The 19,694-nt window shown below is 41.3% G+C and overlaps 1 protein-coding gene across 1 annotated transcript; it reads left to right on the top strand.

The window, feature by feature from the left end:
• The first annotated feature begins 443 nt into the window (after nucleotides 1-443).
• Nucleotides 444-10,638, top strand: LOC149083502 (uncharacterized). The gene is made up of 5 exons (XM_089235198.1): nucleotides 444-488; nucleotides 1,052-1,093; nucleotides 3,385-3,405; nucleotides 5,689-5,754; nucleotides 10,070-10,638. The coding sequence occupies exons 1-5, from the start codon at nucleotides 444-446 to the stop codon at nucleotides 10,376-10,378; spliced, it is 483 nt and encodes a 160-aa protein (XP_089091324.1). The 3' UTR covers nucleotides 10,379-10,638.
• Nucleotides 10,639-19,694: the final 9,056 nt, after the last annotated feature.

Raw genomic sequence — 19,694 nt, 5'->3', positions numbered from 1 at the left:
ATTAGATAGATGAGAAGCTACAAAAGATGAGAGATATATTGAAAATCTTTATTTTACACTATGTAAAATAACACGAGCTTCACGCACTCAAGCCGAGCCACGCACAACCAACACGAGCTTTAGATAGTGTTGACACAACCCAGTCGAGTTCGTAGGTGTGTCCATTCATTTGCGATTTGGTCAGTTTTTTTTTATGTCTGGATTATACATGTAAATGGGAAAGATAAGCTTCTAGAAGACTGTTCAGTGATGTGCACTGAAAGAAGAGCTCTCTAAAAATATAGACTCTTTTTTTTCCAATGCATTTTCTATAAGCTGAATCTTTCATTTTACACGAAATGGTTCAGAAAGGGAAGCGTAGGTATATCTGCAGGAAGATTCGGACGTCGACACGTTAATCGGACTCAATTCTGATGATGACTGGAGGGAAAATTCAGATCACGATGCGGCTGCTTTATGTTAGCGCGTGCATCCACATCAACGGAAATGTTCGTTAGCCGAGGCGGAAAAATCACGAAAAAAAATCTTTGTTAGCCAAAAAATCCGTAAACCGAGGCGTTCGTTAGCCGAGACGTCAACCACTGTCCATTTTGTATTTATGTGTTCGATTGATAACAATCGACAAAACTTCGAAAGAAAATTCTTCCCATTACTTGAGGACCAAATTTATTGAAAGAAAAATTCACCCAAATCCCTACGAGAATGATCTCAATCAGTGATTCCCAACGTAGGCGTTGATGCCAGCTGGAGGGGGGGGGGCGATGGAATGTTTCGTGGGGGCGGTAAAAGCTGCGGGTATAACATAGGATCCTATGGGTTAGATTGCGTTGCGTTGGGGGGGGGGGCGATGGGAGAAAAAAGTTTGGAAACTATGATCTAAATCAAATGAAATCAGAGTTATATGTAGGAATAATATCGGCAACTTATGGTTTGTCGAAAGGCGTAACGAAATATGCGTTTTTTCTCGTTATATCATTAGTTTTACATGTATGTGAGTGATTTCCGAAAAACGTTTTCCTTTCATCAACTGGAATTGCAATTTTATTTTCAGGCACAGTGTGTACTATGTGACTTTTACAAATTCTCAGCAACTGTGAGTATTTTATGATGAATTTTTTAGAATCAAATTTTCACTTGTACTGTTTCCCCCGCAGATACACAATTACAGTAATTTGTTACCGTGTGCACTTTAGTTAGTCAGTTATACTTCCAAATCAAGAATAGCCTTAAATTGAACTCATAGTATTTGATGTAATAAATATTACGTTTGAACAACTCATTGGTTAGCTGAAAAGACTGAAAAATGTTCATTTGTGATCGCCCCACGTACAACTTGAATCGCACACCGCGACACGCTTTCCACTCACACAATAGGGAAATTGGCATGACTGTTTTCCTACAGAGTGCAACACGCTTTACACTAGTGGTTTGAGTTGGGCGTGATTGGCCGACTAGTTCTAGAGGAATCAAAGTACGCCACGGGTTTCATCGATATTCTCTACTACTACTACTAGACCACACATGTGTGTATACCTCGTCCATATTCCTCTGCGGAACATCTAACGAATTGGTACACGTTGGGATATGCGTGTACGTGTTGGGAGCCTAACGTGAAGCTTGTTTCTGTGTAATGCTTGTATAGTGCTGCCATCTGCCACGTATTTTTCGAACTATGAGTGAAGTGCAATGTTTGAAGATTTTGCCGTTGTAGGCCTGTTGCTCTCTGCAGCGAGATTTTTTAATGGGGAGATCGGCTTGCATTCGCATCTCGAAGTTGGGAACCACAGAAAATAAACTTCAGCCGACCACCACCGTGGCGACGGTGGGATTCGAACCCGGGACATAGCGATGCGATTCCGTCACTATGACCACTCGACCCCCACAGCGGCCATCGATATTCTCTGCATTTTTGTTGTCTAGTATGGTTTTTATTGTGAAAAATTTCAAAAAAGTATGTTTATATGCAGCCTACCGAACAACCCGACCGGCGCCACAGTGGTGGTCGGCTGAAATCGGTTTTCTGGGGTTCCCAACTTGAGATGATCTCACCTTTGAAAAGTCTCGCCACAGAGAGCAACAGAGAGCCTACGACGACACAAATACTGAATCATTACACTTCACTCACTTCACTTCTGATGAAAAATTCAGAAATGAGCTATTAATCTCGCATCCTGCACTTTACAGGACTTTTATTTGCATATTTCCAGTAACTCGCTTTAGTGCAGCGCCCTCTATCGACAAAAATTTTAAATAGTTTTTTTCCCTGTATCAGTTTTTCCTCCCCCTTCCCGTGAGAATAATTTCTTTCGCAACCGCATTCAAACATAGCAATTCCTTCGATTTTTATGGTTTTTTAAACTACAGTATTTACAAATTTATGAGATGCCTAAAAACCCATATAAATACAGCATATGTTATATACAAGAGCATGCGGGCCACATTTGGCTTGGCACGAAGATGACCCGGAATCAAAAATGCCTTCCTGCTTCATCATAAAGCCATCTTTACATGAATCATTTTTGAGCAAAAAAAAATGTGATAGAAAATTTTAGGGAAGGAGTCATTAAAAATGCAGTGCAAACTCGCTACAACGATAACGGTATAACAACAAATCCCTCTACAACGATATTTGTACAAATTTTGTTTGGAATTTCCTATAGCCTAATGTTAAACGCCTCTCAATATAACGATATCCTCTACTACGATAAATCCCTATACAACGATATTTTTTAAGAGGTTTTGAAAAAGAGCGTCTCTAATAAAACATCGGTGTTTCGCAGGGCCGTAACCAGGATTTTTGTTACCCCCCCCCACAACTTTAAAATTCCATACTTTTATAACGGTGTTCTTTGTTCTCACTTGAAACTGCCATCCCTTAAGTTTTTCCGTCCGGGGCAGTTGCTCCCCCTGCCTCAAGTTCCGGCCCTTGTGTTTTGCACCACATGATCACCGAAAATGTTCATAAACATGTTGGTATCACTCTAATTTCTCTGTAAGACGGCAAAGAGTAAACTTCTTTACAAGGGCAATATATCTGATGGAATTTCACTAATCAACTAATAAGTTACAGTTTTTCACGACGAATGAATACTTTAAGGCGCGTTTTCTGATGGCGCTAACGACGCAGAATTAGAAAACATGTCAACAACAGCCTAAATTTGGTGGCACATATTGACTCTCGATATAATGATGATTCTTCTATAGATTTGTTGTTTTTGGTCCGCTTAATATCGTTATATCAATTATATCAAGGTTTTACTGTAATTAGAGATAACATTAATACTTTATGATTGAATGCGATTTGAATACTGACTTAACATTGCAGAACACCGTTGGTATCTATTCACATTTAACTAATTTTGAATTTTTTTCACTCATTTGTAGGTGCTGGCTTGCAACGGAAGGGTAAGTTGTGGAATTAATTGATTAAAACTCAATTCTTCATAATGATCTCGAGAGTACAGGGTGATTCAGAATTCGTGGCGCATACTTTAGGGAGTGATAGAACACAACTAGACAGGAAAAAATAACCATGCAATCCATGTCCGGAGCTCAAGTGGTTGAGCACTAGAGGGCGGCACGTGCTTCATCGTGAAATGATGATAAACAACATTGACAAAGAAAGGACACAGATGAATTTAAGGAAAAAACAACTCTTAATGATAAAGATACATCATAACAAGGGCTCAGAACTGGCCGCCAACAGTGATGCAGACTTCATTCACACCGTCGATGTAGTGCTAGGAAACAATCTCCATCACTTGAGTTTCGGGAAAGGTGATTTGTGCTTGTCTAGTTGTGTTATAATATTTGCCCTCACGGGGACTCAAACCCAGGTCTCTCGTTTGCCGGACAAGTGCTCTACCACTTAATCTATGAAAACGGATAGAACACACCCCCCCTTGGAGCATTAATGTATATGCTGAATAGCTCCGTGCAGCCCCTTTTTCTCAGCCACCTCGTTGGGCATTTTGCCTGTTGTAGCTTTGTTTTTGTATTTATACATGTATTATACCCCTAACGCATATTAGCCCGACCTATGGGCCCATGGAGTCATCTGAAGTGGCCCACGACCTCAAACCTAATTTTGTAAAAATCAAAACTAAGTGGCTCATTTACAGATCACTTAAGTGAGCTGCGATGCAGTTCCACATCACTTAATGCGACGCAGTTTCACATCGCTTAATGCAGTGCAGATTAACATCGAGCAGTCATTTATGTGACCAGTTCCATATCACTTAATTTACCTGCGATGCATCTCTACAACGCTTAAGAGATCCGCGGCATATTTAGAGATGATTGTGAGTTCAGTTCCAGAGCACCTAAGTGGTGTGTGGGTGCAGAATACAGAATGAACCGAGCACGTCCAGGCTCTATCGCTATTGCAATTTAAGCACAGTGGTCATAAGACCGCGGAAGCACCGGGAAAACCTACTGGTGTTTCAGCCAAGCGAAGCCACCACAAGAAAATCCAACCCCCCAGGGCGTCCCTCACCAACTCTCTCGTCACCCTGCCTCCCTCACATTCCCAACCCAACAATAGCCCTGCATCTCCGTTAGCGCCCCCAACCCCAACTAAACATCCTCAGCCCCAACTGCCGCCACCCGACCACCTAAAAACCCACATCACACCCCACGACCGAATTCTCCCGCCCCTTCCGGAGCTTCATTGTAAGTCAAAACAATAAATAGTTACACACAAAACATACTTGCAGACATCTGGATGCTTCACAACACTGGCTTTTACGGCGCATCCGTTTCATTATAATGTCAGTTCTCAACAGCTCCCCAGAAATTCATTGCATTGCGTGTAGGGCCCTTATGGCGTAACTACACAGTTATCCGTCTTCTTCACGTACAGGGCCCCATTGGTCTGACTACACGGGTATCCAATTTCTCCACTTGTAAAGTCCTCATCCTAATAAATCCTCGAGTGGAAACCGGTGGGCTTATGATCCTTTTTTCTTTATTGGGTCGGCCGAGCTAAATATCTTATTTTCCCTCTTGTTCATCGTCAAGGTAAGATCTAAGGATATGCCGGTGAGCATATTAGACTTTTTCCAAAAGGGCCAGCCCTACGTAGCTTCTTTTCCCTTCTGTATCAAAGGTCAGAATACTTATTCTTACACTACTATTCCGGAGGTTGTCCGGTGGGTTGAGTTACCTCTTTTCCCGTTAGGGCCGGTTCCTGAGCAGCAGATCCACAACACTTAAGTTACCCGTGACACAGTTCCAGATCATTCAAGTGGCCAACGGCACACTTCCACATGACTTAAGTGGCATGCGGCACATTCCCAGATATCTAAAGTGACCCGCGGTATATTTACAAATCACTTATGTAAAGTATGTTATTTACAGTTCACTTAAGTGGCCTGCGACATGATTTCAAATCAATAAAATAGTCCGCCTTTTCATAAAGTTTGAACATCCTTGCCCTAACGCATGCACTATGAGTTCCGAAATACCCCGTGTAAGTGAAAATGGATCGGAAACGGAACAAACGAATCAGTTAGTCATGGTCATGTAGTATTACGAACATTTAATTTAACTTGAACGACTGATAAACCCTATGTCTACTTTATTACGTCATTCCGGGAAAGGTCTGAGTGTTTTTTCTTGTGAGTTTTTGAACGAAGATTCTATTCGATTTGCCTGAGTATTCATTTTGTGTGTTTCCTATTATTTCAGACAACGGCATTGTCCAATAATGTGTCTTCAACGGAAGCCGTTTGCATCATCTCCAATTGCTTGCAGGTAAGCCGATACTGTATATTGCGATGTTTATTCGCGTCAAATTAAATTTATTCTCCGAAAGGCAAACTGTACATCAAAAATTCCAGATTGGTTTCGGACAGCTTCCCAAGACACATTATCAGGCTGAGGAAAAGGGTGGGCACAGGGAGCTTTGAATGAAATTTAAATGTGAAGAAATGAGGCTCATAAGTGAAATATTTAACTACTAATTCTGCTCCGAATACAGCTCAGAACTGATCACAGAACCGGAATACAGTGGTGGAATTTCGGTTAACGAGCAATTCGCATAACGAGCGAAAATTTTGAACAAACTTCGATTCGATTAACGAGCGATGATTCGCATTACGAGCTGCGCTTCGTTCATTTATTTTCACGTTATCACAACAACTGAGCTGATGGTTTTTCGGTTTCATCCACACACGTGCTGTGAAATTATGAGTAATATTCTTCCCTACAGTCTTCGGTCAGCGCGCCTAACTTGAAAAATGAACACCCTTACGAACGTAACTGTTCACGATACGAAACTAGATGTAGCATTTTAACCACAAGCATGTGCAGTTGAATTTTTTTTTAAATTCTTCTTGGAGGAAAACTGTGGGCTGATTGCATTATTGGCACGACCTTCTCGCGCAGAAGCGTTAAATAACGCTACGCATTCACCGTAGCCGTTCTCCACCAATTTACTGGGTACTGAGTTTCAAAGAAGAAGGGTTCTATGATGAACGAACCTGTGAACCAACACCACACTGTCACCTTTGGGGGATGCAATGGTTTCTGCGTGTACTCACGTGGATTAGACGTCGCCCACATGCGACTGTTATGGGTATTAACCTTGCCATGAAGCGAAAAATGAGCTTCATCTGTCTACATCACCCACGTGAGATTCTGTTCCATTTTGGAGAAAGCCCACCTCGCAAATGCTACCCCCGTACGGTATCCGATGGTAAAAGTTCATGGCACGACTGCAATCTGTATGGGTACAGATCAAGGATTCCATGAAGAATATTGCGTATCGAGGATGGTGGTAAGCCCAAGCGACTGGCAGCTTCACGAGCACTTCTGGTCCCTGCAGCTGATTCGGACGCTAACGCTTCCATTTCGGCTGCAACACGCGGCGATATTTTTGATATTTTTTTCAATTTCCTTATCATTAAACCTCATTTTTTTGGGTTGTTATTGCATCCATAATATGAAATAGCTTTTCAAATATTGGAATCTTGTGGATTCTGGGGGCGCTGTACCTGACTGAAAATGCCTGCCTACCTATTTGTATGCTTATCCTCGAAATTTTCAATCTGATCTAATTTTCATGAGGCTCCCTCTGCACTTGAGGTTCCTGGTCCATGCGCAGGTGGGCCTAGAGCACCTTTATATGTAGGCGTCTTAGTTGGGCACATTCGTGAAGACGTTGGAAGGACGTTCGTCTTCATCATGGACTTTTTTTTAGCGTTTTTTGGGTAGCGCTGGAAAGGTGCACGCCATGCTCTATTATATTTTTCTCATATAAATGCATGCCTTTCAAAATTTATTTTTTCCTGCATAACCTGACAACCACCACTAATTTCTTTCCTTATTAATTTCTGGAGTTGCTCGTTGAAATCCCTAATGACTTTCCGTTTCGTACTTTTATAAATGATTTGACATGAATGCCGCTCTCCACTTGTTAATACAAGATATACAGAAGACTGGATGTTGAGAAGATATTTATTATTTTAGATGTTAATTTTTTAAGGAAGGAAAAAACTCATCTCTGCCTCTACCGGGAGTCGAACCCGGTAGAGGCAGAGTATCTTCACAACATCCAGTCTTCTGTATATCTTGTATAAATGATTTGCCTGTTCAAATTATTCTCAGGCTCGTGATTGTGTTGTGTGTGAATCCAACTTCAAAAATACCTTCAAATTTTCTTCCTAATACATCTTTGCATTACAATTTTATTTAGCGCATCTCCACTCCATCTTGAGTTTCATACTCTTTATAAAATTTGCAATTTTCGAACACACTTTAACCAGCTTTGATATACTATAGATAAGATAAGGTATCTCCCCCCCCCCCACTCCCGTGCAACTAACCCATCTGATAAGAGGGAGAGTCCAGTGCAATTAACCCTCGGATTTGATTGACAGCTTTTCCGAGCAGTGCAACTGACCGTCGTCCAAAAAAATAGACTATTGCAATTCAAGGATTGAAATTCAATACGGGTCATATGTGTGCTCTTTGTATACAAGTTTCTGGCCCGTGAGTAGCAGAAATACGGCGAATCTGGCCCGGGGGATTGAAAAGGTTAGACACCTCGATTTGGACAATAGCACTAAGCTCCCCGATTTCATTGAAAAAAAATTCTCTACAGGTAGCAATCACACAGGCCTACAACGTGAAAAATTCACTCAGAACACAACGGGCTAAATAACCTGCCGAGTTGTTTGTTTCATTCACGCTTTTCTTGAACTTCCTACCATCATTTCTCCAAGTGTATTTAGTCCTACTAATAATCCTACTAATCTTACTGGACAAAATTCAGAAGAGACATTATGAAAAATTAGCCATTTCATTAGTTTATTATTAAAGAAAACAAAGAATATTATTTTTATAACTTTTATTTTCAAATTGCCGTCAAAAATGAGACTACAGAATATCGACAGAATATCGGAACTAAATTCGAGACGTTTGAACAACAGATGGCGCTAACGGCGAAAATAAAGTGAGGGATAGACAAGGAGGAAATTTTTGAAATGAGTACTTATACTCGGTAACTTTGACAAACTTTTCGTATTTTTTGCACAACGTACATGGATTTTTTTTTCAAACTCTGTGGCAAAAAATTATTTAGCCAATAATTCATAAAAAAGTATGGCTCACAAACTAATGCTTTCTTACTCGAAAGCTTGTCATGTTCAATTGTAAATCAGAGACTTTCGAGATTTTTTCAAGCGATCTAATTTAATTTCAGGATTGCACAGAAACAATGTAACGCTACATTGAAACACGCTTTGACATCGTCAGTGGGAAGTATAGAAAAAAACGTGGTTAGTAGTTTAGGTCAATGAGACATTCCCCTCTGATTAGGGTTTCCAGTGTTTTGGATTTCGTATTGATGATTACGATTGGGCGATTGACTTTTATGTGCATATAGTTGGACGCTTGATTTAGCACGGACATTCTGTGCGCATAAGTCAATCGCCCAATCGTAATCATCAATATGAAATCCAAAACACTGGAAATTATTTCTTTATAATAATATACAAAAAAAAAATATATATATATATATATATATATACGGGGTGATTATAAAAAAACTATCCCGCGCGACATATGGGCCCCTAACTATCATACCATTCACAGAAACTGAATGAAATTTTGGCATAAGGTATTTTGATGTATGCGCTCAAGAATGATATGGAAAACAACAGTGTCACTCTGACAGTTACGGTTACAGTGAGAAAATTTCGAAAATATCAAACGGCAACACCAAGTTTTTTGTGTTGGAATGCGATCTCCATACTGAAAAACACTAAATAGCGTTGGAATGGCACCTGTAGCACGAAAATCCCCGGAGCTAGGCAAGGAAAAAGTAAAAAGGACTTTGCCGTGCACCAGAGCATTAATGTTCGTTTCATTCGTCACACCGTTTCTTCGGCTGACATCCCAGCCTGATTAGTCCTCCACCAGGTCATGTGGAAAATTTGTGAAACACAATAAAATGCTTTATTTTATGCTGCTTCTCTGTCCTTATTGGTTGTCCTCACTTTTAGCCTATCTACCGCCGGTGATTTTCATGCTACTGTTGCCGTTCGAACGCTATTTAAGGTTTTTCACAATGGAGATCACATTCCAATACAAAAAACTTGGTGTTGCCATTTGATATTTTCGAAATTTTCTCACTGTAACCGTAACTGTTAGAGTGACACTGTTGTTTTCCATATCATTCTTGAGCGCATACATCAAAATACCTTATGCCAAAATTTCATTTAGTTTCTGTGAATGGTATGATAGTTAGGGGCCCATATGTCAGGATAGTTTTTTTATAATCACCCTGTATATATATATATATATATATATATATATAAATAAATAAATAAATAAATAAATAAAATAAAATAAAACAAATTGAAAAATAAAGATTTTCAGACATTTATGTTTTTAATGAACTTTTTGAGTATGAAAAATGCAAAGACATTTTGAAAGTTCTAAAAAATGGATGCTCGGGTCTAAAAGTGTTATTGTAGTCAATCGAAATTGGTACATACAATACGCAGAATACTGAATTTCGTAAGTAATCAACATAAGTGTAATTTGTTTTTTCTTCTTCTCTCAGCAAGTCCGTCAGCCTCAACCCCAGTTCGTCGGCCGTAAGAAACGGGAAGCTGAAGGAATAGAGCTCACTGCAGAAATCGACGAAGACGACGAGGAAGACGAGTTCATCGCCGCTGCCCATTCGATGGCGACTAGTACGCAGTATTACGCATCAACTCCTCCGGCGACGAACTCACCTGACGACGAAGTGAAAGACGCGACCGAAGATCCAGAGTTTGGAGAAGATGCCATTAAAGCGTTGGAAGCCAGAGTCGTCGAAACGATCAAAGTCGACATCGATGACGATGCTGTCAATTACGACTATTTCTGAAGAGAACTTAAATTTGATTATTTTTCTGATATTATAAGAATTGTACTCGATGAAGTTTCAATAAATAAACGATGGTGTTTAAACGATATTACTTTTACAAAGGCAAAATGGAGTAGGCTCTGCGATCGACTCGACTGTAAGTTTTCACTTAAAGAGGACGTTGTATCTGAAACTTTAAGACGGATTCACATCAATATGGTAGGGATTTTCTCGACAAGATCTATCCGTAGGCACAAAACTATTTCTAGCTTTGCTTTCTGACATTTTTGTGGTATTAAAGTGATGGCTTATTCATGAACGTATACTTATGAATGGGGTAGGGTGAATTCGAATTGGAAGGGTTATAGTTATTTTAAGCCTATTTACGACACATACTATTTGCATTAATGCACACAAAAATTGTAAGAAATTCAGTCAAGATCATTATTTTATGTTCATATACTGTATGCGCTTTTTTACCCTTTGCGCCTTGAGAAGGTCGTACGTGTGCCGCGAAAAGTTACAGCAAAAATTAAACAACTTATTTTCTAAAAAAGTCCGCAGTTGAATTTCCAAACAAAATTTGAGACACCATGGGGAGACTGCTGTACCTCAACACAGTTGTACCTACGGACATTTCATTTTAAAATTGGGAAACAGGTAGGAATGTGGTTCCTAACGGATGTAAACTAGTGATAGGCAGTTGCTAATAGGAAACTAGCTCGTGGAAGACTCAAGGTAAATAAATATGATATTTTTACTCCTTGTTCGAAGGAAAAAAAAAAAGCATTTCTTTCTCGCCCCGTAATTTTTTTGATTATTTGTCTCAAGTCGTAGCTTATTATTACAGCCCGGATTATATGCACTAAAAAAGTGGCAAAATATGCTCTAAAAACATGCAAAATGCATTTAAAAATGCCAAAATATGCACTTAAAATGCTAAAATATGCACTTAAAATGCTAAAATATGCACTTAAAATGCTAAAATATGCACTTAAAATGCTAAAATATGCACTTAAAATGCTAAAATATGCACTTAAAATGCTAAAATATGCATTAAAACTGTACACTAAAAACAAAATGTACACTAAAAATCCTGAAAAGTTGAAAAATTCCGAAGTATGTACTTAAAATGAGAAAATACGCATAAAAAAACCCCCATACAATAAAGCAGATATGTTTCTAAAATGTATATTTTCTCTATGCGCACATTCATTTGCAGAAAAAAAAATATTCCCACGTATATATACATACTGCAAATACAAATAACTTCTACATATTTTTCTATTTAGGCCGGGATCGCACTAGAAAAGTTTTATTAAAGTCCTATTATATAAAACTTGCAAAATTCAACCAATTAGCGCATCGGTTACATTTGAACGAATGTAACCAAAGTTAAAGTTTTATCACAATTTTTATAGTGTAATCCCGGCCAGTAATAAGAGAATGTCAACACTATTTCTGAAAAATTGAACAGTTTCCACCTATCTCTAGAAATACAGTCGAATCCCGTTTTAACGAATACCGTTATAGCGAAAATCTAGTTTTAACGAACACTTTTGTAATCCCTCAAATAAGTTTACATAGGAACAATGCTAGGTAATCTGGAATTCCTTTATAACGAAATTTCGTTTTAACGAAGTGATTCCTCCGGTCTCTTGACGTTTGTTATAACGGGATTCGGCTGTAGTCTTACTATAAAATGGTTGATATTTGAAAAACATCACAACTACAACGTTTGTAGTACAAACATCTTGTCATATGTGCATATGCATTTGCATGTAATCCGGGCTCTACTTATTATCAAGGTCTTGTTGATTTATTTTGGATTTTAAAATCATCGAAATCTTAACGTTCCTGTTGCTATCTCCCTTTAGAGAAGTGTTTCTCAACCTCTTTCAGCCCGTGGCCCCCTTTGGACCATATTTTCTTCTCGTGGCTCCCCAGTCTTATCGAGGGTCCTCTCATCTGAGACCTTTTCTACTTATTGAATCGAATTCAGTCAGAACTTAATTTATAACAAACAAAATTTTTTTATAAATACTATCGATCTCTGGAACCCCGAGCCAAGCACAATTGCACGTTGAGGGGGATTCATGTGCCACCCAATAGTCGAATTATATGGAAAAAATAGGTCTCTGTAAATGTGGGTTGTATACATGGCAGTCTCAAAATCATGGGTTCTCTGACATAGTGATGTTCTGGGGGCCCATAATTAGCCCTGGTAGTATAACAGCTTGCATATTTTCTACTTACACTCGAAAATCATAGTACCGAATCTATTCCTTTTGGCCCTATGGAGACGAAGCCCCGGGCTGTGAGCACATGGGTTAAGGGCGCGCTCTAGTACCATGGGCAGCAATACTAGATTCTGAAAGTAGTGACATTCTTTCCCTCATTTTTTCACTTGAAAGCTTTATTTCCTCAGAGTTCTCTGTGGACCAATTGTCGTGACTCTGCTTTCGTGTGCTTTTCACCTATACCCCACGTTAACAAACACTGCTTTAGAGTTTAGAGAACAAAATAACTTTGGTTGTACCTCCGAACACTATTATGTGATGTATTGGATATAATCGTACACATACATCGTAGTGTTTTTGGATATAATAGCTAAAAAGTGTTGCTCGAAAAGACGAACTTAGCAAGAAAAAAAAAGATTCCGACGACTCCGATGAAGTAATTTTGTCACCGGCATCCACAGGTTATGATTTATTACAAATGGACGAGGCATGGCCCCCACATAGAGAGGGCTGACAGGGCCCGGGACGATTATCATCATTTTTTTGCTTTTTCACGCTATAAATTAACTACAGAAAGGGCCCGTTAAAAGTCTGGCCGAGGGGCCCGCTACAGGATGTGGGGGCCATGGGACGAGGAAACGGAAGAAGAAGAAAGCATCGAAAAACAGTTTGAAAATGTGTTTTTGGGAAAATTTGCGTGCACCAAACCCCTTAAGTGATTCGCGGCACATTTACAGGTCACAGTGGCCCCGCGACCGGTTTTAAACCAATGAAGAACTACGACCTGTTTAAACTCCTTGCCCACACTCTCAAAAAAGTTGAGCACCCTTGCTTTAGATGTCTGGCTATATATTGTTACGTCGCGCCGCCGGGTCACTCGTCGAACCTCTTCTCACCAGACCCGTCCCGTCGCACGGATCTCTCCAGGGTTCATCGCCGAGGACTTGAACATGGGTAGACAATCACACGAACGAGGATTCGAGAACAAATACTCGCTTTTATTTACATGAGCTGCTAAAACTACTGCTAAACTAGAGCAGCCTTCCAAACGTCTTCTCCCTTCGCGTTCTACTTTCCGAGTTTATTTAGAATCTCGTTCTTCTATTATCACAATCGCATGCCACGCGAACCTTGCATGCGTTAACCAAGCCTCTTCAAATTCTACCCTTCGTAACATTGCCCCCCTCCTCGAAAGTTGCACGTCCCGGGCAATTCAGTCCTCAAATTGGTGAGTACTCCATAGTCCTTATGGTAATAAGTAAGTCTGATGACATAGACAGCCTTGAACTTCAGAGTCCTTTGAATCCACATCACGATGATGTCTAGTCTCTTCCTAAGACGACGGCGTCCTTCCCATGAGGTCTGAAGTTTCGGACACCGTTTCTTCCTGACACGGTGACGTCCTTTCCATGAAGTGTGGAGTTTCTGACATCCTCCTTTCCGACGTCTCAGACATCCTCCTTTCCATCGTTTTGGACATCCTCCTTTCCATCGTTTTGGACATCCTCCTTTCCATCGTTTTGGACATCCTCCTTTCCATCGTTTTGGACATCCTCCTTTCCATCGTTTTGGACACCCTCCTTTCTGGAGCTTCGGGCACCACCCTTCCTGTCGTTTCGGACGCCTTTCTATCCGTCGTTTCGGACGTCCTTCTTTCCTGCGTTTCGGATTCCAAAGCCAGACAAAGTCTCCTTCCTTAAAGTCACGAGAAGTGGCCTTCGCATCGTAGCGCTCCTTCATCTTCTCGGAGCCGATGTTAATCCTGTCTCTGGCGATTCGATGCACATGTTCAAGGTGCTCTTGGAGTTTTCCAAAGTAATCTTCTATATGAAGAGGAGCATTAGGCGGTTGCCCAAACAGCAGGTCACTCGGCAGCCGAAGATCCCTTCCCATGAGCATCTGTGACGGTGAGAATCCACTGCCCTCGTTGACGGCACTCCTATAGGTCAGCAAAAGCAGCAGTAACTTCAAGTCCCAATCTTTTTCGTATTTCGACACGAACAACGAGAGGTGATTCAGAAGGGTCCTGTTGAATCTCTCCACCATCCCATCGGATTCCGGATGAAGCGGAGTAGAACGCGTCTTTTCCATTCCCAGAAGTTTGCACATCTCAAGGAACACCGCTGACGTAAAGTTTCGTCCCTGATCGGAATAGATCGCCATGGGGACTCCGAATCGAGACACCCAATTCTGCACCAACACATGTGCTAGAGTCTCGGCCTCCTCATCGGGAACAGGAAATGCTTCCGTCCAATTGGTGAAACAGTCCATCACCACAAGTATAGACTTGTTACCATCGTGGGTTTCAGGTAACGGTCCTAAGATGTCTAAGGCAACTCTCTTGAATGGCGTACCAACGTTGTAGCGTTGAAGTCGGCCACAAGTCCACTTCGGAGGTCTTTTCCGTTCGGCACAGGTGTCACAGTTCTCACACCACTTCTCCACATCGGTCCTGAACTTGTCCCAATAATATCGCACACGAATCCTCCGTACCATTCTGGTGATGTCGAAATGTCCATCAGTCACGCTTCCGTGCGACACTTTCAAAACTTCTTTCACGCGGCCTTCGGGTATGATGAGTTGCCGTCTGAAAGTCTTTCCAGCCTCTGACTCCCAACGGCGGTAGAGCATGCCGTTCCTCATCTCCAAGGAGTCCCAGAGGGCCCAATATCTCTTTGTGGTCGGACTGGAAGAAACGACGTCTTGCCACCCTGGTCTGTTCCCAGTGGATTCCTTCCAGTATATGACCACTCGTACGTCCGGATCTTCCAGTTGTGCCTTTCGAGTGTGCTCGTCACTCCAAGGATCGTCACTTAAGTCCTGAGACTGTAGCTGCCTCGCAATAGGTTCTGCAGACCTGTATTTCCTTTCTACCTTGAGACAATGACGGCAGTTCCGTGGGCATGGTTTCCTCGATATGGCAACGGCATCTCTCCGCGATGCTCCCTCACGATGCTGGATTCTTCTCTTACGGCTACCCGGCCTTCTCAAGAGAACGGCTCCGATTCCACCATCGTCCATGCTCCCATCGGGAATTTCTGCTTCTGGAACAGCCATCACTTTCCGCTGAAGGACTTCGTCGTGACAACCTCCAAGTAGGACGACGTTTTGTTCTTTCATTTTAGACAACTGGTCACTCCGAATGTCCAAAGACAGTCCATGCTTCTTCAGGAAGTCCAGTCCGAGGATGCCCGCGTCCTGGATGTCGGCTGCGAAGACGGCATGACGATAGGTGACCGACACCAACCTCGCTGAGACTTCCAACTTTCCACGCACAGTCACCTTCTCTCACGTGACTGTCTGTAGGGTCAACGACGGTGCCACGTACAGAATTCGCTGCTGGAATCTTCGATCCAGATCTCTCCAAACGATTCTGACGTTGACTCCAGGGTCGATGTCCATCTGGCATGGAAACTCAATTTCCTTGCACAGTCTACGCTCCCCACCATGCCGCTGTGAGCCATGGTACACTCGACTTAATGCGCTTTCTCCACAAACAGCGGTGATGGTTTGCCTCACACCGTTGACAATATCCTCCTTGAGAGCAGCGATATTGGTCTCCATGCTAACTTTCATCTGGGCCATCATCTCCATCAGCTGCTTGAACTGTTCTCCCGTCTCGTTCTTCTCCATACTTCTCGTCTTGACCATTCAAGTCCTTGCAGCGTCGCTCTTCTGACACCAGTTTTGTTACGTCGCGCCGCCGGGTCACTCGTCGAACCTCTTCTCACCAGACCCGTCCCGTCGCGCGGATCTCTCCAGGGTTCATCGCCGAGGACTTGAACATGGGTAGACAATCACACGAACGAGGATTCGAGAACAAATACTCGCTTTTATTTACATGAGCTGCTAAAACTACTGCTAAACTAGAGCAGCCTTCCAAACGTCTTCTCCCTTCGCGTTCTACTTTCCGAGTTTATTTAGAATCTCGTTCTTCTATTATCACAATCGCATGCCACGCGAACCTTGCATGCGTTAACCAAGCCTCTTCAAATTCTACCCTTCGTAACAATATACAGTTTGCTTCACAAGGCTTTTTGTTTGGATATAATTTTCTCTGTTTTCAGACTGGTTTCGGTAAAACTGCTTGATCAAGTCGAAGAGGGTTCGACAAGAACAAGGAAATACATTTTAGCTTTGAAAGGTTGAATACATTCATTTTATACAATAAAATAAATACTGCCTTAAAAATTAACAAATTATAAGTACCGAATTTCTTTCAAAAAAACATGAACTAGAACACACAACAAATTTCAAGTTTCATCATTTGTGTTTCATTATCATTTCAATTGACGGCTCGTGCTTGGATGTTCTAAAAAGAGCGCAGATTTCGAGAATACTCTGTTTCTTAACCTTTTTTTGCCCGTGGCCCCCTTTGAGCCATATTTTTCCCTCGTGGCTCCCCTGTCTTACCCAGAGTTTTCAACTCTCATCTAGAAGGAAGACACTTTATACGTATTGAAATGATTTTTTTCAGTGAATTTATACTGAATGGAAATATTGCAAAGAAAATTGGCCTCCAGACCACTAGCCTAGAATTTATTGATCTCCCCGCTAGTCCGAGTTCTATCAGAACCGTCTCAATATTATGGGGACCCCCTCCTTACGCAAAGTGATGCTATGGTAGTCCCATACTTTAGCTGGAAATATAAACAGCTTACATATTTCCTATATTTATTTTGAAAATCAATTGTACTATACAAAATATCATAAGGTGGGGTCACTTATGGGCATGAGGCCCCTCACAAGAGTGGGACTGACAGAGCTACAGCCCGGGGCCTAATATGGTTCTCATCTTTTTTTTTTCATACAATAAATTTCATATAGGGAAGGGTGTCTGAAAAATTTAGCCGGGGACTTGCGAAAAACCCCATCCTAGGGAACTTGTTGCAAAATGTAGGCGGTGAGGCCTGGGTGGGACCATGCCCTAAACAAGGCCCTGGTTTTATGGGTGGTTTTGTTGTATTCTCTCTTCTCACTGTAAGTGTTTGTCACTAATATAAAATCTTTATTTCTCTTCACACCTTAATTTTTCTTCTCAGCTCTCCAAACCACCTGTCACGGCTCCTTTCTCCATTTCCTTCCGTGGCCCCCTTGAAGTATCCCAGTACCACAAGGGGGCCATATGCCCCCCCCCCCTTGTTGAGAACCACTGATCTATAGGATGAAAACATGTAGTCAGGGTTCACTATTAGTAAACTGTATTGAAAACTTTTATTTTTGTTTTCAAATTATTTTGCACATTATCTGTATATCTCAGTCTAGTACTTAATATACATGGGTTGCATTTTCAACAAAAATCATCTGTCTTTCTCACCTCACATTGATCTTGTCATAGATAAAACAAATAGAGTAATGGGCTTGTTCACATAATTTTTACACAAGCCAAGTTTTCTTTAAAAAAACAAAATTATACTTTTAAAACCAATTCTTAGATCCGCGATGCTATTACGTGTCCCCTCCGTGGGCTCAAGCGAGTGAATTGAACATCAAGAAGTTGCAAACTGTCCAAAATAAAATCTTGAGGAGATGAGGAGATTTTTAAGAGCACCGTGGTTCACGAGAGAGCTTAACATCGGGCAAGACTTAAACATTCCACACACATCTTCACTTACATAAAAAAATTAAACAGTGACTTTTGACAGTATGTCAAATTCACAATATGAACACCTGAAGGAAATTTCTGATTACAACGTGGGGGTTCTTAAGAAAAGCCAGGAAACCACGACAGTTTGAACTCTTAGGCTGGGCGAGCTTGTAAATATGATTATTGCAATAAGATATTGGCAAAAGAGAAATTCCCAGTCTTGGGATATTTTTCTCTTTTCTGATTTTGAACTTACAAATACAACGCCACAACAGGCAAATTGCCCAACGAGGTGGCCGACTTAAGAACATCATGGATCCCCGAGCCATTTTTTGGAGGCCCTACCTACTACTGCTACACCACACATGCACCCCCCCCGCCCCCCGCAGAACTCCCAACGAATCGGTACATGCGGGAATGTGCGTGTACGTGTAGTGAAACCTGACGTGAAGTTTTTTGTTTCTCTGTAGTGCTGCCATTTGCCACCAGTTTTTCAAACTATGAGTGAAGTGTTATGATTGAATGATTTATCGTTGTAGGACTGTTGCTCTCTGTGGCGAGACTTTTTAACGGGGAGATCGGCTCGCATTTGCGCCTTGAAGTTGGGAACCACAGAAAACCAACTTCAGCCGACCACCACTGTGGGGTTCGAACCCGGATCCTCGCATCACGAGTCCGTCACTATAACCACTCGACCACCACAGTGGCTTGTTTGACATTTGAATCTATTTTACTCGCATTACTCATTACTTGTCATCTATGTAATTGCATTTTAATCGCATATTTTCACTTGCTTTATACTTTTGAAGTAAGAAAGAGTTAATTTGCACTATCTCAATGCGACAAGTTATTGGACTTTATTCTAGTAACTTGTACTCTGATATGACTCTTGGACTCATTAATATACATTGATGCACGGAGTACTGAACAGACTCTGTTTAGACATGTATTAAATTTTGAAGTAATAATTTCTTGGGTTTTTTTGCGTCACGACCCCCCTGTGATGTTCCCCCCCCCCCACCCTAGGATGAGGTTATTTTGACTGCAAATGGTGGCTGAGTAATTATAATTTTTTTTTCAAATAACCGTTTTTTATATTTTCCTGGAGTGGCCGCGGAGCCCTTGAGGAGCGCACAAGGAGCCCCAACGGCTCCGCGGAGCACCGGTTGAGAACCGCTGCAGTAGGGTGTAAAAGTAATCAGTGACAATTTTTAAAGATGTCTGTTTGTTTGTGTTGATGCTCATGCATTTTTTTTTTAAAACGATGACGGATAACAGAAACTGACGGTTGAGCGAGTGAAGGTTAATGAGAAATAAGAATAAGTGAAAGAGTGCTGAGCAAGTGAGTGGAAAAATAAGTAGGTGAGTGAGTGAGTGAGAGTTTTTTAGTGGGTGGATGAGAAAGTAAGTAAATAGATGACGTGTGAAAGAGCAGGTGAGCAAGTGAGTGAGCTGGTGAGCACATGAAAACTTTAGTGACTTACTAACTTGTTCACTGGCTGATTCACCA

This window comes from Pholcus phalangioides, unplaced genomic scaffold (assembly GCF_987345545.1).
Source record: "Pholcus phalangioides strain wild (caught in Gottingen) unplaced genomic scaffold, Ppha-v1.0 ptg000008l_1, whole genome shotgun sequence".
Lineage (NCBI taxonomy): Eukaryota > Metazoa > Arthropoda > Arachnida > Araneae > Pholcidae > Pholcus > Pholcus phalangioides.
This window is presented reverse-complemented; position numbering and strand designations above follow the sequence as displayed.

Coding starts and splice junctions, on each gene's coding strand:
- LOC149083502 (XM_089235198.1), top strand. CDS start 444: ATGCGGCTGCTTTATGTTAGCGCGTGCATCCACATCAACGGAAAT. Junction 3,406..5,688: donor TGCTGGCTTGCAACGGAAGG/GTAAGTTGTGGA, acceptor CTATTATTTCAG/ACAACGGCATTGTCCAATAA. Junction 5,755..10,069: donor TCATCTCCAATTGCTTGCAG/GTAAGCCGATAC, acceptor TTCTTCTCTCAG/CAAGTCCGTCAGCCTCAACC.